At 37.0% G+C, this 27,221-nt stretch overlaps 1 protein-coding gene across 8 annotated transcripts in view; it reads left to right on the forward strand.

Moving 5' to 3' along the window:
* The window catches only part of HDAC9 (histone deacetylase 9), a 440,323-nt gene that overhangs the window by 316,153 nt on the left and 96,949 nt on the right, over window positions 1-27,221 (forward strand). For all 8 annotated transcript variants that reach the window (XM_010712747.3, XM_031553923.1, XM_031553921.1 and 5 more), the window contains 4 exons: window positions 10,918-11,025; window positions 22,232-22,287; window positions 22,531-22,618; window positions 26,844-26,963. In XM_010712747.3, the coding sequence (XP_010711049.1) occupies window positions 10,918-11,025; window positions 22,232-22,287; window positions 22,531-22,618; window positions 26,844-26,963 (372 nt within the window). The remainder of the gene's footprint in view (window positions 1-10,917; window positions 11,026-22,231; window positions 22,288-22,530; window positions 22,619-26,843; window positions 26,964-27,221) is intronic.

Consider the following 27,221-nt stretch of genomic DNA (forward strand, 5'->3'; position numbering starts at 1 on the left):
AAAAAAAAAAAGAAGCAGAAATCTACTTTTAATGGGAGCAAGTTTCATCTCTTTGCCTCAGTCTGTCACTAAAAATAGTGGTTGTTTTCCTGCCTGTTTGACCTGCTGCTGTGTGAAGAAATCTTGAAGTCATTTCTCAGCCATATTTTTTTGCCTAGTTGATCGGCAAAAAAACCCACAAAAGCAAAGAAGAGTGGGCTTTTATGATAATGTCATCATCAGCTCCCAGCTTCAAACACTTCTGCGGCTTTTGAATTGTCATTTATAACTTGGAACTGAACCGACCCATAATTCCCTTGATGCATTTAGAGAAATTGATAACAGACTGCTTCTTTTATGGCTCAGAGGAGGCAACTCCAATCACATCACTATTGGCAGTCAATATTATTTTCTGACATGGTTGTAAAAGTATAAAGGGGCTTATGGCATTTGTTTAGATGAGGAATGGGCTCTCAAGCTGTGCTGGGGTTTATGGGTCCAGATTACTGAGTAGCAAAGGGAATATGATGTTTGCAAACAGGATATGATTTTATTTAAGTTTGGGTTTCATACGTTGTTCCCTGGGGATTACTCTGCAGACAGAAGAGAATTTCACTTTTATCATATGAAATTGGGCAGTTGTCCAAACCTCCCCCTCCTTTTCCCCCTCAAAGACACTGCTCCAGACCTGTAATGTGTAAAGTCAGATTTTTAAATTGCAAGAGGAGGAGATGGGGAAGAATACCACCCTGTAAGAAATTAGACTTTTACAGAATAAATCTTTAGTAAGGTTAGCAGTGTTGTTCATGAACTAAATACTGAGCTATCTGAGTGGCTAAGAATGGCTTGTACATATTAAGAAAGTCTATTGCATTTCCTTTAATTTTGATGTTGTTATAGTAAAAGAGGAGAGATTTTCTGCTAGGATAAGCTGGTCTTGTTTCATTTCTGGAGTACAGGTTAATTATTGCATACTAGAAAATAATTTGGCCTGTAACTATTAAGAAAAGAAATGTAAAACTATGAAATCTCTCTTTTCTTTTGAAATTCTACAAAATATTCATAGTATCTTTCTAAATATTATGAATGTTGATCTTGGAGTGGCCAACAGGGACAGTGAGATGATTGTCCCCCTCTACTCTGCTCTTGTGAGTTCTCATCTGGAGTAATGTGTCCAGATCTGGAGCCCCCAGTACAAGAAAGAAAGAGAGCTGTTGGAGAGGGTCCAAAGGAGAGCCACAAAGGGGGCTGGAGCACCTCCCCTATAAAGACAGGCTGAGGGAGCTAAGCTTGTTCAGCCTGAAGAAAAGAAGGCTGTGGAGTGACCTCACTGTAGCTTTTCAGTACTAAAGAGAGCCTACAAACAGGAGGGGAATCAACTCTTTGAAAGGGTAGATAACAGCAGGACAAGGGGAAATGGTTTTAAGTTGAAGGAGGGAAGATTTAGGTTGGATGTCAGGGGGAATTTCTTTACAGAGAGAGTGGTGAGGTGCTGGAACAGGCTGCCCAGAGAGGTTATGGATGCCCCGTCCTTGAAGGTGTTCAAGGCCAGATTGGATGGGGCCCCAGGCAGCCTGGTGTGGTAGGTTAGTGTCCCTGCATGTGGCAGGGGGGTTGGAGATTCATGATTCTTGAGGTCCCTTCCAACCCTGGCCATTCTGTGATTCTGTGATTTTCTCCCTGGTATCCCTTGCTGCAATAGTTGCAGAGTACTGCTTTTTGTCCTGACCACACAGGAAGAAATGAAAGAAGGAAGGCAAGATCTCAATAGTCACAACTTTAATAAGTCAACAGGGAACAAATTGTTTCCTTCTTCTCATTCTTCCTTCCATCTCCCCAGTCTGTGTGCAGAAAGATTTCTCAGCCTTTAAATGTTTTAACTTTTCATTTGTCTTATAGGTATTAATTATATCAACCTAGTGCTATTACCATGGTACCTCAGCACAGAAATTAAGAAAGTATTTGTGGTAGTATTGCCTCTTTTTTGTATATTTTAGGCTTCAGGATGATTTGAGGTTCTCTCCTCAGGTCCATACCCAAAACTGGCTTTAATAAAATCAGTCTCGCTATGGTTGTGCATTCAAATTAAATATCACCTCCACATACGTATTACAATTAATGTGTGTCCTTCCCCTGTATCCCAGTCTGTACCAAAATAGGCATAGTCCTGTCATGATATCAACCAAAAATAAGTCTGTTTCCTTGGATTCATAGTTACACAGTTTTGATTGTGTGATGTTTTCTGCAGAAGACATCAAATTATGTAGTGACAAAGGCCATCCTGATGCCACCCCAAGGTTTAAAGTGTAGTGCAGGTGGGCATGGAAATGCAATGAGAGGTGGAGGTTTGTCATCTCAGAGCATTCAGGGTACTGAGTGACCCAGTGCCGTTCCAGACAAATGAATTTAGGCTGGCCACAGGACAGGGCAATAGCGTGTAATGTACTCCCAGCTGCTTTGCTGGCATTTTTTTTAAGGTGGCACCCCCACTGTCAATTTTGACAATTCATAACAACCATTTACCTACTTCAGTTGAGAATATTAAGGTGTGATTGTGAAGACTCACTAGTTTGGCTACATGTACATAATTTCAGACAAATTACTGAAGCCCTCAAAATGACAGCCTGTCATTTTGCTTACATACATACCCACTAGAAAACTGTGAATGACATTAGAGCAGGACTCAGTTTACCTAAGAAGTGAAGAACTAGCTGGAGGAACTCAATTATTTCAATTGACAGGGATGTTAAGCAACTAAGTTTTTAATTTTAGACACATTACTTTTAGAGAAAAAAGGATAAACATGATCTGAACTGATCAGAAGAGGAAATAATTAGATATTCTTTTGTTAGTGAGGTGCAGAGACTTAATCTGCTCATCTGGAATATGCAGCGGTATCTCTGTCAGAGAGGATAGGCAGCATTTAGCATATCAATATGGTGCCCATAACTAAAGGGAACAATTTAATCAGGCTTTGTCCTATTTTTGTCCTTTTGTGGCACAGAGATGGTCCTGTGCCACAGAACTTGATGTTTAGATTAGTGAGAGGTGGAACTGTACAACTGAGAGACATAGTTCTCTGACACTGCTGCAGGCAGGTCTATTTTAGAAATGTCCCAATCTGCTTTAACTTTCAACAGGGAAGGGTGGAAGCTCAGAGGTGGTAATCTGACAGCTCTGGCACTAAAGCTAATCTTGTCAAGCACAAGATTTGGTTCCTTAGTTGTTATTATTATTATTATTATTTTTAACAGATCGCTTTTCCTTGATAGCAGATCAGATTCAATTTAAACAAAAATACACAACATAGAACAAAGAAAAACGTTGTGAAGCTAATGAACTATCATCAGGTCAATTCTTTAAAGATCTCACTTTGTTCATTTCCTAAATTGCCAAAGCCAGCATTATGCCACTTCCCCCCCCCATTCCCCCCCCAAAAAAAAAACAACAAAACAACAAAAAAAGCCCTCTTATTTTCTGGGCTTATTTGTATGTACATATCTATATATGTATGTTAAGTGTATGGTGGAATAGCATTATATGCAATAGCATTGTATATAAATTCAATTTCTTCAGACTTAATCATGTACACATAGACTTGCTAGAAATTTGGTAAATAAAACAGCATTCACATTCGCCTTTAAAAAGTGCACCATGTGTTTATTGATAGGATTTAGCTCTCAAGACAGACAGAAAAGCTCTCTGTAGAAGAAATGCTCATGTGCTACTTGCCTGAATAATCACCAGATTCTAACAGAGCTCCATGGTGTCCTTTGACAGAAAGATAATCTATGTCCAAGAAGAAAGCTGAAATATCATATACTGCTTAAATTGCTCAGGCCAGGTTTTTTTTGTTGTTGTTGTTTTGTTTTGTTTTGTTTTGTTTGTTTGTTTGTTTTTGTTTCTTTTAATAAAGTTTGAATTTGGCACATAAGACTTATTATTTCTGTAATTGTATACATTTGATTACAAATTGACATACATTGTGTTATCTATTTGCCCATGAACCCCTGGAAAGTGCAAGATCAAACATAAGATGGCAATTGCACAAGCATTTTCGCACACTAATCCATTAAAAACTAAAACAAATGTCAAGTTAAATTAATTGAGTACTCAGGGCTAGGTCTGCAAGTGCAGTAACATTTTTACAAGCATCTGGTGATATATGCCACGTATCTGAGACTTGAATCTGGACCTAAGTGTTTTATTTATGAGTTTTTTCTAAAAACAAGTTCTAATCCACATCTAATCCATGCTATCCTCCCTCCATTCCCCCTACCAATGATCCACACCTCACCATTTCACTAAGATTTTTAAATCCTTGTGGGTTTTTAATGTGTGCTGTGTGTACCAGAGATTCTGAATGCGTCAGAGGTTTAGGAGGCTGACTGAATCAGACTATTTTGTCAGAAGAGATCATTGTATTCTAGTTTTAGTTTGGCTTCTCTCTGTTATTATTCTCATTTTGAATACAAAGGATTACATTTTTAATACAAATATCACACATTTACTTGACTTTTTGCAAACATTCTGATGAATTGTTGTATGGAAATAGGAGTGGTGCATTTATTTTAACTGTGGCTAAGCACCATCATCAATAACCATGCCAATAACCAAGGAATTCAATTTTTAATTTCTGCTTAGAAAAGTTTTGCTAGTATTTTCAGAGATTTGGTTTTGATTTATAAATTTATATGGTTATATACATAACTTTACATAGTTACCATTATAAATTAGATCACTATTGGCAGATAAGACTTGAAAATGCTATATATCCAGCATATAGTAGGTACAGGTACACTCAGCATTTCTTTTTCTTGTACTGAAAGAGGGTTTGAGGTCAGATTTAATAGCCTCTAAAATTCTTTTTAAAAGTCGCTTTCCATGAATATTATTGCTGATAAATTCTTCTACTGAATTACTCAAACATAGCAGAAAAGCCAATGCCAACTAAATGAATTCCACCTTTTTTTCCAAGCAATAGTTTGTGAAGATCCTGTGAACTATTCATCCCAGCAGGGTCTAAGGATTGCATCCCCTCCACAATTTGTTTGTAAATCACATTGGAAGACAAGAAAGTGAGAAAAATTTATATCCTGAGCAAGCAGTTTAGATTAAAGCTGTTAGAAAAGCCTTTGACAGAACAAGTCTATGATACAGCTGTAAAGTAACAATAAAAATAAAGGAAGTTCTCAGTACATATTTTTCCTAAAGTAGCCCACTGTTCCCTTAAGTGGGATTTATGGAAGAGACGTCAGCCATACAAAATTTTTCTTCTTTGTTCCTTACTGAGAGATGTGGATGACAGGCCATTCATTAGAGACCGTTCCTTGGAGATGATGTGCACACCTTCGCTTCTTTAGTCATGGTGAGATGAAACAGCAGCTGAGAAGCACACCAAGGACCTTTTGCTTCTTAGTGGAAATCACAGAGGTGATGAATGAGCACTACTACATCAGTAGGAGCGGGAAGTGAGAGCTATGAGTGTGGCACCTGGGAAGCTGCACTGCTCATGGTTACAAGCAAAGTGTTCCAAACTTATATGCTGGCATTCCGTGGCACCAGATCTTTCCAAGAACACCAGACTATGCTGGCAGTAAGAGTAAAATGCCACACACACACTTGAGAGGTTGCATTAGGAAAATATTTCATTTCTATTTTCATGCCAGAGAAATTAAAAAAATCAGAGATGGAAACATGTTTGCTCTGGCGTGAGTGAAACATTGTGAGAATGAATTCTTTTAAAATGAAAACAAATGAATTTGCTCTCCAGTACACAGATTTTATTTAATTTTAGTATCACGGAAGAGGTCTGGGTCTCCCTTATTATTCTCTCAGAGGGCTTAACCTGTTCATTTAAATAGCTACAATGTTGTTATCTGCATAGATTATATTATTATACTTCCCTATTTTATAACCATTTATATCAAAGGACAGCATTTTTTTCAGTAGTAGTTTTTCCATATTCCTCTTGAAATATTTCAACAGAAATGCACATTGAATTAAATTCCATCTAAGAATAGTTGAGCCTAACCTCTGCTCTTTAAAGAAAAGGGAAGCAATAACTTTTAACTACTGTGAAGAAGTGCTGCTTTTTACCTATTTACCTGCTATTTTGTGCAGGACATTGTACATATAGCACAAAGTCACCGCTCTCACTGGTCACACTTTTAGTAAGCAGGTGGATGACAGATTGCATTTTTGAGCCATTCTTAGAGAATAAGGAGTGTATCTCTGACAAAGACATGTGGTAACTCTTGGAGGACTTGTTTTCATTTCTATGATAGCAACAACTGTGCAGAGAATAGAGGACATGATGAGAGATGTATTTTTAAATTCCTTTTAGGTATGAAATCAGAATTTCTTTGTGGAAGCTGTATTTGTGTTAAATCACAAATTGTGTGTGATAGAGAAATCAAACTCTAGGATTCTGTGTCAGAATCTATCTCAGAGTTATAGCTTAGGCTCTCTTATATTGCCACTTGGTTACTAGTGAAGATGTATTTAAGATAGCATCAGAGATTACTGTTAGTTATTTGAAGAAGAAAAATAACTCTCACAGACAAGTAAGACATGTGGCATGTAAAATTGCAGGGTTTGTCAGACTGTCATCAGCAAAGCTGGTCAGCAGAACTGTGATGCAGTGACCATTAAACTGATCCTGAGAGGTTTTTGGAGGAAGAACAACTAAAACAGAGAATGAGGAATGCAGTTTTTCTAGCAGGGGAAAGGACAGGTAAAAAGAAAGACATTTATAAGAATGCTGTATAATTGCTAATGCCATTTCTTTTGCCTCTCCAGATAAAGCAAGATGTGTAACATTTCAAATTTTAGCCACTATGGGGATTTCTAAAAGGTTCTTATGTGTATTCCCTCAGAAGTATTTTGATGTCCTTCCTCTTCATCTTCACACAATGTGAACAAAGTGTAAGGAGTTGTAACTTCCAACTTTATAGCCAGTCTGTTTTAATATGAAACATTCCAGTCCTGAAGTGGTACAGATCAAGCTTTCTACCTGCTTCAACATCTTGGGTGTTTCTTAGATTGTTTTCAGTTTTCAACTTATCATATTGATACTTCTTGCAGGAAACATGCAAACATTCATAATTAGCTGTTTTTTGTTTTTAGGAGGGTTTTTGTTTTGTTTTGTTTTGTTTTGTTTTTGGAGAGCAGGGAATTTCTGTACACTGTGCTTGAAACACAAGTTGCATTCAGACTGGAAAAGTTACCTACATTTCTTTTCACTTAAGTCATTCACTTCCTCTTTAATGCCTCCATATCCACTTCAGGGACAGGTAGCTTAATTTCTATCATCTGTAGCTTTACAGAGTATTAACTTTGCTACACATGCCAGTGATTGAGCTATACTAGATGTGCTTGAAAAAAGCCTACACCCTGCACTGCTCATTCAGGAAACTCAGAGTGAAGTAAACCCATATGTTTAAAAGTTTAATGTTCAGATAGGGCTTGTGTTTTCTGGCTCTTGCTGATATCATACCCAATACATATTTGAAGAGCTGCAGTAGTGATAGGATTTTTAATAACAGAATGTATGGCTTGTTCATTCTTTTCTTCTGGCAATGTGATGTTTTGAAAAAACATTCTTTTTATTTTGGTTAGATGTTAGGAGTATCTTCCTGTCCTGTTAATTTTTGAAAGGATTCTTAAAGTAAATTAATCCATGTAATTAAGCAGAAAAAAATGTTTAGTTTCTCTGTTAGAATTAAGTCACAAATGCTGAATTTTCTGCATTTTTTTTTAATATCTAAACATAGAATCAAAAGTGAGATAGATATTTTACTAAATTCTTAGGCTACACCGAAGACCTAGAAAACAAAAATAAGTGTCTATTGAATTTCATCTGATTTTTTAATAGTTTGTGATTTAGAAAAATCACATTTGTCAAGCATATTTTGCAGCAAGATCGACTTTTAGATAAACTTGGTCTATACATGAAAGGGAACCAGAAATCACTCATCTGATATCTTTTCCTCATATGAGATGCAATTATTTCAACTCACATGAATAAAGAAAGGCATGTCTAGGTGGATTTTGCGTAGCTATGTTTCACATACAGCTTGACAATTAGGCCAGATAGTAGCTGTAATTTTAATGGGTTGGCCACATATATCGTATTTCAACAGCAAGTTACAAAGTAAACACTGAATGGTGTTAAAAGGAAATCTCTATTTAAACTCCTGAAATATCTGAGGCAATACATAGCACTAATGGAGATACAAAATGGAGTGGGATGGTATTTTCCAGTCATGACAGTTGAAGTGTTGGCTGTAGGATGAAAGCTTTTCTGAACTTTTTAATAAGCTGTTCTTTACAGGATGTTCCTCAGAAATTCAATCTGAATTTTGCACGAACATGAAACAGAATATGACATCCAAGCTTATAATAATGTACATTTTCAGGGTAATTATATTCATGTCTGTATGTTACTTAACTTATAATATTATAACCCTGTACTAAGATGTGCAGTTTCAGTTGGCTACCTTTGGCTTTGAAAGTTTACATTTTGTTATATGCATCACACCCAAGAGATCAGCTAAAGTATCCTAAATTTCCCGTGCACATTTAAGTTGTCATTTTTGAAAATTGCTCAGGAAATTCTGTTTTTTTTTGGTTGCCCATTCAGTCCAGGTACAATTAGCAGTGGTTCCAATAGTCTGAGCAAAATTGTGCACGGAAGATATTTGGCCTTATTGTCCTCGCTCAGTCTCCTCACACTCAGCTGAAAGCAGAACATGATAAATGCCATATCTCAGCCAATACTCTGTGTTCAGAGGTTGGAGAAATTGCTGTCTCATGTGTCAGAGCAGACAACTGTCTTGAAGGGTGGGTACTCTCAAGCTGTGGTTACATTTTTAACTTAATCGGCCTTCCTGGAAATGAATCATAGTCCCTTTGAGGATGCAGGCTCTTGTTCATGCCCTGGTTTACCTAGCAACTGCCACTGAATCATCTTCATCAGCCACTCCTTCATGTTATCCTTAATTTGTTAGCCATAAAAATGGCAAGACAATACTCCTTCCCAGACCTCTTGTTAGTATTTCTTTATTTTAAAGTACTGTACTGTATTTTTCAAACTTTATTATGGCTTAATTAAATTGATTTAACCAATGACCTCTACTTATTTATTTCCTTACTTGTTTTAAAAGTAAAAATTGATTTCACAATTGCTTTAATGTAGCAGAGAGAAAACCTGGAGTTCTACCTAATTTTAAATATGTCATGATTTTTTTTTTACTATTTGATTTCTTTGTTTCTTGCTGTACTTTCGTAAGTTACCTACTGATTCCTGTTTTACTCTAATACCAACAAACATAATAAATCAACACATATCAAGCTAATGATGCTTAATTGTGCAATATTTTGAGATTCTTGATTGAGAACATAATGTGCTCTTATTTTTATTCTGAATTTTGCAATGCATGAAGCCCACGTATTCAGGCCTACTGTGAACAAGAGCTATTTTCATTAGATCCACTTTGTGCACACAAATTTGATCAAAATTATAGAAAACTCAAGTCCAGTAAACTGAAAAATAAAATTGTTTTAGTCGCTTGAAATATAATATTGTTGTAACAGTAATGGTGAAAACATTTGGCAAGTGTAGAGAAGATCAAACTACTTTCTGTTTCAAATGACTTATCAGAGAATTTCTCAGAACCTCCACAGTTGAGGAGCAGTTGCATCCATTTTCAAACTCTTAATTTCTTCTTTTATTTCTTTTTTTTTCCCTATATTTCTTTTTAAGGAAATTAGGAACAGAAGCTGATGGTTCAAACTGAAAACATGTCTCAGTGTAGTTGGAAGTTGTCCAAATAGCATCTGTCACAGTATTTTGTCTATCCCTAAACATTTTTCTTTTCATGATAAATTTGTGCAGTATGATACAACCAAATGCACTTCTCATGGAGCATCAAGGAAGTCTGGCTGCCTCTTTAGATAATTTTTTCAGACTGTTTCACACCATCACATCAGCTTGGCATAATATCATAGAAAGGATATGCAACATTTCATCTATACTTCGGTGCTTGTTTCAGCAAATCAATAGTTGCTAAAAATAGATGTAATAAGTAAAATGTTGGGACTCTCATTGAAGCTGTAAAGCAGAGCTGCTTAGCTGTATTTACAAGATTTTCTTTATATTTTGTATTTGAAATATCTTTATAGTGTTTTATCTTTATATAATATTCATGAAAAGTTTTACAGTGACATTTTCTTGTTTAGCATGCATGCATGAGTGAGAATTTTTTCTGCTTTAACCAACAACACTTACTGTTATTAAGTGAGACCTATAACCTTTCAGTCAAAACTCAGCCATCCATCAAAACTTGAAATATATCATTTGAATTCCATTTTATTTTTTTGTCCATGACAAGACTAACTAGCGAAATTAATAAGCAGTGATTTCAATCATTTAAAAATGATATCTGCCTGGGTCAGAAAGATGAGAGATCTTACTACTTCTTTTAAAACCACATAATGATCCAGTCCACCAGCCAGTTTCTGGTGGCACATTTTTTGGGATGGCGGTGCTGATGGCAGTGGGATGCCATGTTCCTTATCAGCAGCCCTGTCCCCACCAGCACGAGGGAGGACTCAGCACAAGGCGGCTGCTGGCTGGTGAGCAGGACCAGGCCCGGCCAATGTAACACTGTTTGTAATAAGAAATCTAAACAGGGAATGGCAGCGAGGCATGACAGGAATGTGTTTCCATTGGAGAAGCCCGTGCAGAGAAAAAGCATAAGCAAAGCCATGTCCAGAAGGCCTTTCAACTGGCCCGGATGGAAGACTGATGTTATTGTACATGGGCTGTCACGCTGCCAGCCCTCCCTCATGGGTTTGTTTTCTCTCATGCTCTCCTTCTCCCTCTCCCTCTCCCTCTTTCCTCTGCCCTCCTCTTGGGGCTGGCTGTTTGCTCAGGTGGACAGTGACACCGTTTGGAACGAGCTGCACTCGGCCGGGGCGGCACGTATGGCAGTGGGCTGTGTCATCGAGCTGGCAGCCCGCGTGGCCTCCAGGGAGCTGAAGGTGAGGTCCGGGCCACGCGGTGGGTGGGAGGCAGGGAGGGCAGGGGGCTGAAGGCAGACCTTGTTTGCCTGCTCTGCTCTGCTGGGCCATGGAAGGAGAACTGAGATGATGACCACCAAGATGTGGCAGCCCTAGTGGCTACTTGAAGCTGCTGGTGGGACTCACCAGGATCTATTTTGCCCTTGGTGCTCTGAAATAGCGTTGTTCTCTTCAGAGTGCAGAGTTCTACAGCCCGAGCTGAAGTTACTCTTTGTGTGCATGTAGCTGACAATTTGCTGTGGATCTGCCTTTTGAGGTGATTTGTTTTAAATATGACTTAGTCACATGCATGACATCAAGATACCACCCAGAGTGGGGAGAGGCAATCAGTGGGTGAGCAGGTTGTGGGGGAAGAAGGATGCTGTTGATCAGGAGAGTAATGATCCAGAATACTCCTTCCGTGTGGCAGCTCCACGCTGACTGCCCCTCTTTGTTCTTTCAGGCTGCCTCCTTGTCCCTATCTCCTTTCTGTATGATCTGCAAAGAATGATGTACGAAATCCAAATTAACCCCAGTCTAAACAATTTATAAAAGTTCCAGACCTGACAGACTTTGACATTTTATTTGGTATTTTAACAGCCCCATTTAAAGGTACACCATATGCAGCCTGAATACAGTCTTGCCCCAATAAACATTGTTGGAGCTAACATGTCTCCTTAATGAAACTGATTGTGCTCTTTCCAGTCTAAACACTAATGGATTCAGTCCTGTTTCCCAAGTCAAGATACAAATAAATATTTTAGAATTAGCATTATACAATGATTTTTTAAAATTCCAATATGTAATGAAACTTGGGGATTTGCTTCCTCTATATGTCTCATTTCAGTCAAAATATATTAGCTACGTATCAGATGAGGGTTACATATGTTTATGCGTATTTATAAATAGAATATATATGTATGTAAAAGGGCATTCAGTTGAAACACAGTGATATATCCCTGATCCAATCGAACATGATTATTAAACTTTTCTGTTCAGATACTAAAATCATTAGGCAGGTGCTGCACCAAACCCGTATAAATTTTGAAATCTCAGATCCCTTCAGGAGGGGGTATATCAGTATGGGACCTTGTTATGTACCTTCTTTGATTATAGGGATATCATCCCCATTAAACTTTCTTAACTCACTTGGATTCAAAACACAGCTCATAGCAAATTATTTCCCCTCAATGGCACTAATGAAAATTTTTAGCCAATTTTTACAGTTTGTGACTGTAGGGCATATGACAATCTTTAAGATGATATACAGCAAGTTTTGATTAAAATTAAGAGATGTGCTCGAGATGTAGTTGGCATAAGCAGGACTGGAGCAGAATCTTTACTGCTTATCTCTGTGCCTTTGTGGTGTCTTTCCACAGTATGAATGCTCTTGATTGCTTATCTGTGTGAGGGACAGCTGAAACAAATCAAACATCACCCACTGCGAGACCTTGCTACTGGAGTTGCAACAATTTCTAAATAAATACTTTAAATTTAATACTAATTTGTTGTGTACTGCAAAAATATTGTTGGACCTGAATAGAATCTTTGTCTGCAGTGGTGAGAACTCGAATAGTCTTATTCATCTTCCAATTGAGAAAGAGAAAAGATATGCCAAGTAGTTGCTTTACCCCAAATCGTCAGGAAAAAAGGACTAGAAAAGGTCTGCTGTGCAAGTGAGTTGGATATACTCATGCTATTCTGGGCATACTCATACCATTCCTAATGGGTATTTATCTATCCTGCTCCTATACTTCCAGCATGAAACACAATGATTTAGGTGACTCTCTGAACTAACAATCCATATGTGTTATTTATAATTTACAGTGAAAGAAACCCATGGAAAAGTTATTAAGGACTAGTCAACTGACAGCACTGATACTAACATGAGTTATTTTGACAGAGTCCTATGTTTGCTTTTTCACTGCATATAAACCTGAGTTTTGCTCAGACAAGATGGCAACATCATATGGCAAATTGCATTAAGGATTTTTCTTCAGTATATTCTGGAACTTTGTACATGGTGTCCAGGTTGAAATTTTAGTTAGCTGTCAGATTTTAGCTTCACAGATGTTCTAATCTATTTCTAGGATAATTTTAAATGTTACTTTTCCATCTTGCTGCTACTTTTTTGTCTAGAAATAGCACAGATCATCTATTTTTAGTACAAGACTCTTTAGCATACTTGTGAAGATCTGAGGGGAAATAAGTGAAGACTCTGCTTCCATGCACATTCATTCAGAAAATATGCATGTGAGGCAACCTTCTGGAGCACTGAGTGGGAGGATAAAGCTGCGATGGGAATCTGCAAAGATCTGCCACATCTTCAGAATCTTTGGATGACAAAAAATGCCTTCCAGTATTGTGTGTAAACTGTAATAGCTCTGCAGCATGTAAACAGCAAGATGACAGCAGCAGAGAAACGTGCTGTTAGTTTTTCCCTGGAAGTTTATTGCCATACATTGTTATCAGACGGTGCGCTGTCAGTTTTTTGTCATCTTAAGAAGAAAAGTAAATTATGAGACAGGATAACACAGACTTGGTCTGAAATCCCAGAGTTCCCTGAGAAGTGCTCCACATCCTGCAGTTCACAACATCAGACTTAAAATGCACAGCAGGAACTTAGCACAAGGCAAGACTTCAAACAGCAGCAGAAGAGGCAGTGGATTATCTCTCTGCTCACTGCACTGTAGAATGAGATCCAACATGAATGCTTTCCTCTGAAACAGCCATGGCAAAATTGGGTAACCTTACAGTAAAACTTTCTAGTGTAAACAGAGTCTGAGTAAAGAAGCCTCAGGAATGAGAAACTGATTAGTTCATTTAAAAACTGCTGTTTTGATGTAAGAACTTTCAAATTTGTCAGTGTAGTTGTGTATAAGCTGCCCAAATGTTTCTTACAGCTAGATGTATCTATCTATCTATCTATCTATCTACCTATCTATATTTTAGAAGACTAATAAGAATTTCCTAAAATAAAAATGAAATAGTATTTTATTTTGTGGATATATATGCAGTCAAATTTAAATAAACAAAAAGAGCTTACAATATTGGAGCAAAACATACTCTCAACCAAGATTATAGAAAGTAACAAACATAAACTGCTCTGTATTGACTCGTGTAAGACATTAAGGTCCATTTCAGGAAAGAGGACTTCCCCTTACTCCACAGTCTCTGCTGATGTATAGCTAAGAAAAAGAGTGAGGCTACTGTATGGGAACTGCTGAATCACAGCCTGATCTGCTGATTGATCACCTGAGGCAAGAACTGAGTCAGCCATGGGAGCACAGGTGAAGGCAATTCAGCTGTGTGACCAGAAGGGGTGGAGCCTGACTGCTCCTCTCCTAGACCCCATTTAAGCGCTGACTGCCACAGGGAAAGGATCTCTTTCTGGAGATTGCTCTCTTTGGTGTTTTTTTTTTTTCTGTGTGTCTAGGATACAGGTGAGTATTTAATTTATTTTTGATTGTCTATTTTCACCGCAATAATTTTTCTAGTTACAGAACCTGTAACATATCTGCATAACCATGCTGCTCTGTTATTTGTGTATTTGTTGTGTGTACAGACTACAAAATCAATTATGAATGTATACAGAACAATTGAGGGATTTACTGAACACTCAGATGTGAGTCAAACTCATACTCAAGGCAAATATTCTGAATTTTCTGTGAGTACTAGGCCCATTTTCTCTTCTTAAAACTGCAATATTTTGTTAATTTAATTTGGTGAGCGTTCAACAACTTATCTAAACAGAGTTGGAGTTCTTCTCGCTGTAGTTCAAACCCCTTGAAAGACATCAGCTTCCATTAATCTCCCTGACTACTGGGAAAAATATCAATGACAGTGCTAAGGGCATAAAACACCTTTAAATGAAGGTGGCTTGTTCTTTCTCTGGGGAGTTTTAATTCTGGATTGTTTTTATTTATTTACATCATGTTGGTAAAACTGCCCAAAATAAAAGAAAATCAAGATTTAGGAAGCTTATTCAGTATTATGATGAACTTGATTAAGTTCAACTGAATACAGCTCTAAGATATTGTTTAAGAGAATAAATTCATTTTTTGTGAGTTTGTTTGTATTGGCAGTATTGCTATATGATGATATGAGCTTAAAGACTGCATCAAGATTGTCTTTTTTTCAAACTTTTTCAAAGGGTATATCTAATAAAACCCACTCTATGCTATTGGAAATAAATTTCCATTAGAATGGGCAACTCATTTCTGAAATGATTTTCTCCAGTCTCAGATATCCTCATTCAGTTCTACTATAAACTGGAATTAAGCATAGTACCCATAATAAGGATTATTCTGTAGTTTACTTTGTATATCCTTTAGGTATGTCAACACTGGTAATGGCAACACCCTTTTCTGTGATAGAAAGCACTTAAGTGTCATAAGTTTTTAATATGACAAATTTGAGAAAGAAAAGACCTCCACAGCAAACTATCAAGCTCTGGTAGATGTATGGTTGCTCTCTAGTTTTAAGAAACTTTGAATGAATTAAAAAGCAATTTTGGAATAACTACGTAAATAAATAAAATGGAAGTTGAAAGAGAGCTTGCATTCACTTCAGATGAATTAAGAGAAGCCCTTTCTCATCCTTATATATGTGTGCATACAAGTGCAAGCACATGCCATGTGTAGAGTTGCCCTGTTGGTAGTCAGGGATCATTTAACAGAATGAAAGCAGATGAAATGAGTTTTCTCCAAACCAGAATATGATATATTCCTGGGATGGGTCATTCTGATACATCTGGTTGAATCAATACCAGAATAAATCTCACATGTTTGGCTGCTGAGATTCTTCTGTCATCTGCAGAGTCGTTCCCAGATAACTAAACTGAACCTGAAATTCTCATTCCAAATGCACTCTTTTCAAGGTCTTTGTCCCATAAGGCTTTGGATAAATAATTCTAAAATTGTGCTAATGTAGTGAATAAGCTAGATAACTTTAACTAATACAACTGCCCCCAACTCTTAATTTTCTACTCTTGAAAGTATTTATATAAAAATAATCATTCCTTTTTTGAAACTGTGCAGCACTTATTAGAACAGAAATTCTAGAGACATAACAAGCAAAATGGGCTGAAAACAAATGTCTTCCTGGTCCTACAATGTGCTTACTCCAGTAATATTTCAGGCCAGCAAATTTTCCCTGCCTCCTGGAACAACAACAAATGCCACATAACTCTACTGGTTACCTACAGAAATCTCCTTTCCTGGGAAGTGCCTTGTGCTCAGGCAGCCCAAGGATAACTCTCCTTATACAGGCTCTGCCCTACCCTCATTTCTACCTCTTTGTCACACCCTTTGCCCTGTAACACTTTCCCTCTGAGTAATGTGTAGCATTTCCACAAAAGGAAAGCTTTTTTTTCTGCAGTCTAGGCTCAATATTATTAACAATATCTGATGTGTAATAAATAGTAAATGTTTTATTTTGCTAGTGTTAGAGATATTATTGATAAAAGATGTCAAAATTACCAATAAAGTCTTAGATAGAACTTTATTTCTTTGATTTTGCAAGTTACAGAATTACAAAGTTTTATATGGAACCATCTCCCAGCAATTATGGTTATATTTATATCTGAATGACTATTATTATTTCATATAGCAGTACAGCTTTAGTTATATGTGGTGTGCAGTCTATCTCCATGACCACTCTGTTTTTAAAAATGTTTGTCTGCCTTTCCCAGTGTGGTTAGCATTCTCTTTGGCTTAAGAGGCTGTCACAGTTGCATACATGTTAGTCTGTGAGTACTAGCTTTTCATGTATATTCTCCAATACTATTCTCTTGGACCTTCAAAAATGCGGACAGGGAACTCTCTGTTTCTGTCACGCAGCTAAATGTTTAACGTTCACTTTTGTGTTCATGATTTCTACTAGCTTCCTCTGCAAGACAAAATGGTATTCCCTTATGTCCATTATTGTTTTCTTGGCAAATACATATACTGCTAACACTGCTCTGCTAAATCACGGGTTCTTGTTCACTGCATTCGTAGACCCCAGGGTCAGATACTGGCTCCTGCTCTGGCAGTATGAATAGCTTGTAAAATTGTCCTAAAGAGGTACCTGAGGATTGCCTCATTCTTTCACCACTCTTATTCTTACTCTCCCTGCTGGATGGTGTAGCTTGGGGTCGTGTTACAGCAGAGGTGACCTGGCAAGAATATGGTTACCATTTTCAGGGTACCACTTGAAGAGGTTCTTTGTTGGCAGCTGTGACTGAAAGCAGGCCTGATGTTTGTTATTGTAGGAGTTAAGTGAGTCAGAAGCAGAAACAAGGTTAAAGATGGCACTAAGGCCACTTCAGGGTTTGCACTTTGTAAAGTATACTCCATGGAGCACCTTTTAAATTTAAAGAAATAGGACTTCTTCTGATTTTTATAATGACAATATACATATATATATATAACATAAGGCATATTAATTCTGTCAGAAGTGGATACATTTATGTATAATAACTAAACTCATTTCTACGAAGAAATGAACTGTTAGTTTTAGTCATTTGCTTCTGATTCTAAAACCTAACCTGTACAGAATCAGAATTGCTCAGGTTGGGAAAGACCTTCAAGATCATCAAGTCCAACCTCAACCTAACCATACTACCGTAACCCTTACAACCCACTGCTAAATCACGTCCCTGAGCATCACACCCTGTCTTTGTGCATACCTGAAAAACACTGTGGACATCGCGCAGTATGCAAGCAGCAAACATCAAAATGCATTCAGCTTTTATTTTGTTCTACAGCATCTGTGTACTTTCTACCCAGGAAAGCTTTTCCTCAGATTTCATTTACTGAATTTACATGAATTCTGGAATTGTAGATACAAAAGCAGCAATACTGTCCATCAGCCACCTTTAGGCCCAGGGACAGCCGTGCTTAAAGCTATGAACCCTTTGCAGGAGGAAGCTGCAAGGCACAGAGCTTGCATAATGCAGAGTAGTTTTACCCTGCTTGCCAATTCCCATTACTAATGCAGCTCAGATAACCATGAAGTATCATCCAAAAGGGCAGTGCTGCTCAGCGTTTGTATGGAGTCATCTCAGCTCTGCATTAGAAGGCCAGGAGCATCTGTAAATCTCTTAAGCACTGACATTGGATCAGGACATATGGCAATTGACAGGCCCTCAGTGGAGATGCAATCTGAAGGGTTCATTTGCTGCTGCTGCTTTTTTCTCTTGCTGAGCTGCTGTGAGAATATATTTAAGGCAAATAGCCTTGCTCCACTCTGATGGCCTGTCTGGCTTTTTATGTGAGGAGAGTGGTAATTTCATAGTGATCTTTCAAGGTTTGTCCTCTGTATTTAAGAGCTTTGACTGTGAAGAGAACAGGAAAATATAATCTTCTTATTATCACTAAAGGCATCAGTTAATCCTGCTGCAGAAGGTATGATTTGCTGATTAGAAGGAAAAAACTCTTCTGCATGGAAATACATATCACCAACCAATGGAAACTCCATGTTCCTCAAATGCTTATCTGCATCTGATAAATTCCAAATCACTTCCTAGTTAATACAGAATCCCCCACAGAGCATAGCAAAAATAAAAATTTTCCATTAAAAACAAGGGAATGTCTAAGAATGCCATTTTTGAGTGCTGTTAATTTTAAGACCTAAGGGCTAGGTATTTTAAGGGACTGAGCCGTGTAAAAATAAGAGATCCTGACATCTGATTTTGGGTGTAGAGCTTTTAGCATTGTTCTGAGTTAGCTATCTGTTCTCTGTATGAAATAAGCAGAGGTTCCTGAGAAAGCTGTCCTTAACGTATATAACTGCAGTCAACTAGTGTATGGAAAAGAGTACTGCTCAGAAATTTCTCATCCCTAAGGATTACACTTGCCTATTTTCCTGACAGCTTCTTTTCCAAAGGTACATGGCTGGGAAATGCTAAGGATAATCACGTAATGGCTGAGACTGGAAATGTCTCTGGAGGTCATCTGGCCTCCAGAGTTTAAGGTTGAAGCCGGTATCCACTGCTTCTCAGCAGTGCCTGGACTACAAGCCTGGTTGGTGGCTATTGGTGCACTTGGAATTTGGGCAGACCAAGATCTCCCTTTCCAGACAGGGGAAGAGTCCCCACGCCTTGCTACAGTCACTATATGTTACCCCAGGGAAAAAGAACCCTAGCTTTACTTTTATCTCCTTTTGTCATAGAAATACCAAAAGAACTCTGCTGTAGATGGTAAGTCTCAAACTCTGAAGTAACCTACTGTGTTATGGTGATGTTTTGAATACTAATGTTGGAAAGGTTCAGGCAGTGATGTAGTAGATACCCAAGCATGATGTAGTGCAAAGTTTTAACGCAACACCATCCAGGAAAGAAACAACTGTACCACTAAGGGAAACAAGGCTACAGTATGGGGATGTACACCTCTATTCACTGGAAAATGAGCATCCAACTACTTCTCTGGGGTCACAAAAGACAGTGGAAAAAGAGCAGTACTTTTTCTCAGGATTTTTCTTTTTTAAGATTCATCTAAGATGGTCTATCTGCAATAGATCTTCTATGTTAATTGAATTTCAACAGGATTCCTTTTGTTCCTTGTTCAAATAGATACAGATTTTGGCATGTATCTGTTTAGGCTTTACTCTTTATCCTCAGATTTTACTAAAGGTAAGTATATAATGACATAGACATGAATTCTGTTTCTAATGTTCATGTCTGTCAGTCAGTTTAATGTTCTGTCTACCTATAAAGGCATCTGTATCCTGTTATAAATAAGGCTTTGTACAAAAACACTTTGAATTCATGTGTATTGGCTTCATTTTCAACATATTCCTCTGTGTTCGTCTTTTATCTTTAAAGCAAATTTTTGTCTTTCCATCTACTGTCCTGATCTCACTGTCTGGTATTTAAATATTGACCAACTAAATGAATTAATGTTCTACTGTGCTAATACATGATGAGCTCATGAATAGCTTGAAAAAAGAAGAAACAAAGTGTTTCATCAATTACTTGAAAGACTGTTAATACTGTGTGTTGACTAGTTCTCAGTGTTTGTTATAATTTCATTACGTTATGTGCTATATCCATAAGATACTGTTCTCGTGTGAATACTGAACTTATTGTAATGTTATACAAATAAACAACAAAAGCAACAACAAGAAAACACCATATAAATGGTCACAACAGTAGTGGAAATGTCCTGAGTGCTCATGGAGAACTGGAATAACTAAATTGAGATCTGATTGCAGAAAATTAGCTATCTACGACAAAACAATATTTCCAAACAATCTTGTCAAAATAAGGAAACAGTAATGAGAAGCCTGTAGTGTAAGTGTCATGTTAAAAGGAGAAGGGTCTATTTTTTTTTTTTCTTTCTGTATGTTCCCCCAAGAAATCCTGCCAGAGATAATCATTTATATTGATCTCTCGGGAGTGCTGATAAGCTTAGAAATAATGAGCTGTGGGCAGCTTTAATCCTTGTGTGGATTTTCTTTCAAACTCACAAATACTGAGAAAACAAAATACAGGTAGCATGAAGCTTTCTTTCCAGAAATGCCCTCTTCTGGGTATTCTTTCCCATATTCATCTGTACATTTATGCAAGGAATGTACTTGGTCTTTCATAAACCTAGAAGAAATTTATTTATAGAATTGTTCTCTAAGTCATATTTTGTGTGAAAAGGAAATTCAAAAAAGCAATTAAGCATCAGTGCTTTATCTAAGAGCATAAAGCTGGTTTGATTCTGAAGACTAATGCAATCCATGATGCCTTTTCTATTGATGCTGTTTGATCTATAGACAATTTATCCTCCAGGAATGCTTGCCTACATATGAACATATGTATTTATTCTATCTTTAGTTTCTTTGCCTTTTTCTTCTTGAAGTGAGGACATCTAATTAAAAATAAGGCATGATATAAAATCCCATGGATTCTTTCAGTGGTGACCAGCAGAATCACTCTTTACATAAAGTACAGTGCGAACAGAGTACATAAGTTTGCTGTAGTCTGATAGAAGTTTGGCCAGGGCTGCGCAAAACTTTGCAACTGCTGCTTAGATAGCCTGTTAGTAACTTTTTATAAAGCAATGCCAGTGAAACCACATAGGTAGATAATTGTGCAGAGACTCACACATCTATGCGAGTGAAAGTTCAGAAATTATATTCATTTCGTATGAGTATAGACTGAAACACTGACACTTAACTAGCTTAAGTATATAACTGTTGTAATACTGATGATTAGAATATAGAAATATTCCATCCTTTCCGTTCCTTCCTACCTGAAAATATAGCGTTCAGACTTGCAGTCTTCCACACACGCATAGCATTTTCATGAGACTATTTGAAAATACAAGTTTGGCTGATACAATCACGTGCAGATTTTAGCTTTGTATTTTGGTATATGTGTTAATTGTCACTATTTTGATGTCAAATATATAGCTCAATAAAGAGATCAGCTATTTGGGGTAGTTGAAATAAAGAGTAAATTTGTTGAAGGTGTTACTCTTGAGTCCGTTGTAGGAGAAATTTGATGAGATAAATCCTCCCTTTAATCTAATGTGGCTACAGTGGCAAAAAAAATTCCTTCGTCATCATTGTTCCTAGTGTTTCCATCTGTGAAAGTTTTTATGCAATTTCAGACTGTGTTAGAAATTGACTTTAAGTGTTAAACTTGTTAGCCTGGCAGGTTCTCAAGTTTAATTTATAGAATGCAGAAATATGGGATGTTCATTGCTGTTCTTTTTCTACTGATAGGAATTGCATGTGCATGAGTCTGAATGTATCATTTTGTCCATATGGAATGTAGGGTCAACAATGAATAATCTTTTAAAATATTTTAAAATGCATACTTCTACCTACTTTCAGTTTGAAGAGTCTCTATTTAGAGCAATGTAAGATTATACAAATTTATATCAAGAATATATTGTTTCTCTGCTTCCTTTTAAATCTGAATTCTAGGTAGCTTTGATGACAACAGCTTTCTGATCCTGCCTTTTCCTGCTCTCTAGGTCATGTTGTTTGTGTGTGTATATGTATGCTTGTGTGCATATTTATATAAGTTTATATACCCCTATTCTCAAATGTGTTATGTCTGGCACTACTGTGAAAGTGTTATTGAATAGAAAAAAGTGCTCAAGCCTCAAATAGATTTCCGTCCAGTCTGTCTGCTGCCCTGTTTTGCACTGAGTCAAACATTTTTATTTTTTTTTAAGCTGATAATTGAAAACCTATCTTGTTCTTACAGAATGGTTTTGCTGTTGTAAGACCCCCAGGCCATCATGCTGAAGAATCAACAGCCATGTAAGTACCAGGGAATATTGCCCATCTTGGAGCACTAAGGTTACTGGCAATCACCTGTGTTGTGCACGTCTCTGTAGATCTGTAATTGTTAGCAGATGACTGAAAAGGCTTTCTAGGTGCTCCCAGAAGCAGATTTATGGCCTCAGAGATCATATAGCATTTTTTTTAAATGCTCTGAACATTATTTATAGCGGTTTTCCTGACTGATTTGCTTTCTTATTTCTGTTCTTCTCTATTCCACAGGGGGTTCTGCTTTTTTAATTCGATTGCAATTACTGCCAAATACTTGAGAGACAAGCTAAATATAGGCAAGATATTGATTGTTGATCTGGTATGTATTCTTGACAAGCATCACATTTTCTGCACATCTAGATAAAAAGATAATGAATTTTTATTTATGTCAGACTTGCCTGCTTTTAATACCTACATGTAATAAAGGTGTGCATTTCCTCTGATTTTGGGAACTCATTAAAGCCAGGATGGCAGTACTGAAACCATAAACATCTATGTTTCACTTTAATGGTGTTAACTGCAATTTAATGAGAAGAAGGCACAGATCAGGGCAACTTTTATGGTCCTTAAATGAATTGATACTTCCACTGTTAAAATAACCCTACAGAACCCAAGTTTACTTCTCCCTACAGAATACAAACTTTAAATAGTCTGATGTGCTTTGAGGAATGCTGCTGCTTTGGTAACAAAATTGGCCATTTCTCCCAGCTAGCAATGATTCAACTTGTTGTGTATTTTCAATATTATTAAATAAATCAACAGGTCATTTCTTCTAAGAAGTTTGCAATTCATGTTTGCCGGCTTTTGATGGTTCCCTTAAGGAAAGCTATGTGATTAAAAATCCACTTCATAGGATTAGTCTTGTATTCTAATAGGAGGTGTTCATCCACAATGCTTAATAGTTTTAACAAATGGATTATTTAAATGCAGATGACATTTGGCATGTTGTCTATATTATTTTTGTGAATAATGAATTGGAGCTCTGCCTTGCACTGAAAGGATCAGTCCGATGCACAGCCCAAGGAAAGTTGAATGCTGATTTATGAGCACCATTTTTGTTTTCTTATAGTTCATGAGAAGGTGTAATAGGGTGTCTGACAAAGCATAGACAGGAAATGAACCTTGGCATCAAAACCTAACCTGTTACATCTGCACTTAATTAATTTTTGCAGGTGATAAAAGATTTAAAGACAAAATATGTTAAAGGGTTTTTGAAGTGTAGCGCTTAATAGCCTAAATCTTGTTCATATCTGCACTCATAATTAAATCTTATTGTGAAGTCACGGCCTAACCATCTAGCACTTTTGTTCAGTTAAATATCCATACTGGTTGCTGAAGAGAGCCAGAGAAGGGGAGTGTGAGAGAAAGAGTAGCAAGGGAAAAAATGAGTCGTAAAGTGTGTGTGTGTGTGTGTGTGTGTGGGTAATTTTTATATTCTTAGGATGCTTTTTAAAATATGTATCATCATTCTACTATCACTTAGGAATTTATTTAAAACCTACAAGAAACCAGTATTTGTTAAAAAAAAAAAATCACTGTTTACTGTATCCATTCACTGACTTGAATCTTGCAGTTCATTGGGTTTTACTGCTATAAATGCTATCCAAAAATGAACTGTGTTTACTATTGATATTAAAAAAGAAAATACTCAAAGTTTGAATTTTGTTAATGTTTCTAAGTTTTTCTTGTTTTATTTTTACTGTAAGTGTTACATTCACGTAGTCAAGAGAAGAAATCAGTTCAATTTGACCTGTGCAACCAATAAGCACTTAGGAATTCAGCTTCAATTTTTCAAAGCAAGGTTAAATGTGCAAATTATTACCTGTGCAGATGATTACTTGTGAGGTTTCTTATGCTTACCCAGAAAAGTGGATAGGGAATGTTCAGCCTCTCTCTGACTCTATTCCATTGGCCAGAGTATCTCAGCTGGTGAAAGCGGAGAAATATATGGCTGATACAGATTGCATCTGCTCCAGGAATGAAGTAATCCAGTCCCTAGCCTGCTCCATGGTCATTGCAATGATGCGCAGAAATTCAGATGGAAAATTTCTTACGTACATGAGAGCTACAGATAATTCTCAATCCAAACTGAATGATTGAATAACATTAATGGTAATGTCTCTATGTCCACCAACAAAATTTGGGCATCTGAAAGAAATAATGGAGTTGCAAATATTAGATTTGAAATTGACCTTTGAGATTATATTTTGATAGTGACTAGCTCGGCAAGACCCCATGCTGGTTGGCAGCTATGCATATTACTACAATTTAAGTGTTAAAAAGTAATGTTCAGTCTGACATGCTAAATACAATTCTAGTTAAAAATGGACTATAGTCTTCATGGTCTCTATATGTTCATACAGAAATTCTTAAGTTTACAATTTTTAATCTTTCTTTTATTTCTTTTCTACACAAAAATAAAAGGTCTCTCTGTCATGTTTTCTTTCCTTATTTCATCTTTTGAATAAATCTTAATATTTGAACTGACCTATGTATCCTGAACTCATTTGATCTACTAAGAGCAGAATTTGAATGTGTTTACCACGTGATAACATCCATGGTCTTAAGCAATGCATTTCGTTGTCTAAACTGAGAAGTTGCTGCTCCTGAAAACAGAGTAACCCTCAGTGAAATTAAAGTTTAGACTAAAAAGCTAGCCCTGAGATTTTAATACTACTAATAAAGATCTATCTGGCCATTAAATTTGTTTTCTTGTTTGAAAACCATTATAGCAAGAATATATCCTAAGTATGCTTGGAAAAGGACTAATTAAAATCACAAAATGAAGTACTCCTACATTTTTAAGCATAATGTCTGCAGAAATATCTATATTGCCACCATTGCTCCTCAGATTCTTATTGAATTCCCGGTCCTAATATCATCCATACCCATTTATATACTAGCAAGATCTGGGTCTGTTTTGGAGAAAAACAAATAATTCTGTCCCAGATGAAAACTGAATATGTTTCTGGGATTAGGCTACAACCCACATTTGACTTCATTTGCCTACTAATACTACTCTGGCTGCCTTCTACCCTCCAACACCATCACACCAATATGTGCTGCCTTGCACCCCAAAAAAACAGTTTCGCTGTGACTTTATCCTCATGTTTTTTTGTGTTTTTTTTTCAACAACTTTCAACTGAGAGAAAAGCTAATCATCACAATGTTAACCCCAGTAAGTCCTAGAGGAGACCAAATCAAAATTAATGCAGTATGGATAAGACTCAGTCTACGCAGAAAGCCTTGAGCAGTGTGTGTGGGAAGTGTGGGCTACATCAGCTGGCAAAGAGAAAATGCATTGAACAATTTTTGCTGTGCTCTTGACTGTTTAGGCTTAACTTGACACTTTCTGAAGTCCAGGTATCCTAGAGAAAATGTGACCATTGTTTCTCTGATACTTAATTTGTTTCAAACCTCATAGCATTTGTAAAATATGAACGATTCTGTCATTGTCAGAAATTTTAAATGGATTGACTAAAGGCAGAGAATGAACAATATATATAATTTTTTAGCTTCTTAAAAATCCCAAGAGTTTACAAAAAAAGTTTAGTGTAAAATTGTGTATGTCTGAATGTACATTATGATAGTATAACTATGAAAACAAAATTTTAAGATATGAAAATTGCATACTGTAATTCTTTTTTATACAGATATGCAGCCAGAATTTTTTTTCCAGTATTTTATTTAATGAAAGAATTTCTTTTCTCTGGCATTCTATAATGTTCAAAGTATGAACGCTGGCCAAGGTCACTCCTTGATTGTGGAAGGCACCATATATCGGCCAGATAATTTAATAGCTAATGAGATCATATTCCTGTGTCTTCAACTGTTGCCGTCATGATTTTGTAAAAGTGAAGTATGAAGTCCTTTCTGCATCTGGCATCTCTTTTGATGTGGATCTAACTGCTGAGGGACTGCTAACTGAACTGAATGTTTCAAGAAAGCCAATTTACTCAGCTGGTCGCAGAGCCCTTGACCTCAATAGTGGAACTTGGCAAATCAATGAATACACTTATGTTTAGTGTTCTGTCAAGAATTGTGAAAAAGCTCTGTAAACCATGGATCCTTCTGCAAAATACTAGTTTGTAGTTTAAACATTAGTCTTTCTTCAGAGGCCAATGAGGCTAGTTAATTAAGCCTGAGGGGTTATGAACTGTTGGCAGTTAATAAGTCATAAAATTCCTCCATAAAACAGGATGCTAGATTCCATCACTGAGGCAAGGAGTACAAAGAGCTGGTGTATAAATATCTAATTGTACAAAAGGACTGGGATTTCTCAATGACTGCTCATCTGGAGTCTCCAGGGCATGCTCGCTATGGTTTCCTGATTTTTAGAAGCCAGTTTAAAAAATGAGTGCATTAAAGAGTAATTTGCCTGAAAGTTCAGGAAGTATGGGGTGGTGAAGGGAGGGGGAAAAGGAAAGACAAAAGAAGGGCGAGGGAGAGAAACAGAGAGAGAGGGGGTAAAAGAAAGCAGAACTGAGCTCTCTACACTGAGTTGGACGTTATTACATTTGTCATCTGTTTTCTTTCTCCTTTAGGATGTTCACCATGGCAACGGTACACAGCAGGCTTTTTATGCTGACCCCAGCATCCTGTATGTTTCCCTCCATCGCTATGATGAAGGCAACTTCTTCCCTGGCAGTGGAGCCCCAAATGAGGTTAGGTTTATTTCTTTAGAGCCCCATTTTTATTTGTATCTTTCAGGTAATTGCATTGCATGATTACCCCTAATTTTCTTGTCCTTCTCTGGTTCTTAAAATTACACCAGATTACCAAATTGTCCACTGGGAGTAGGGGACTAGTGAAGAACAAGTGCATAACCCAGAGCAGTCCTTGTCAAATAAGCCTGGCTGATCTGATGTTTTGTTTGATGTTTGTTTCTAAAGCACACTTCAGATTTTTTTTTTTTTTTGGTC

This window comes from Meleagris gallopavo, chromosome 6 (genome assembly GCF_000146605.3).
Source record: "Meleagris gallopavo isolate NT-WF06-2002-E0010 breed Aviagen turkey brand Nicholas breeding stock chromosome 6, Turkey_5.1, whole genome shotgun sequence".
Classification (NCBI taxonomy): domain Eukaryota; kingdom Metazoa; phylum Chordata; class Aves; order Galliformes; family Phasianidae; genus Meleagris; species Meleagris gallopavo.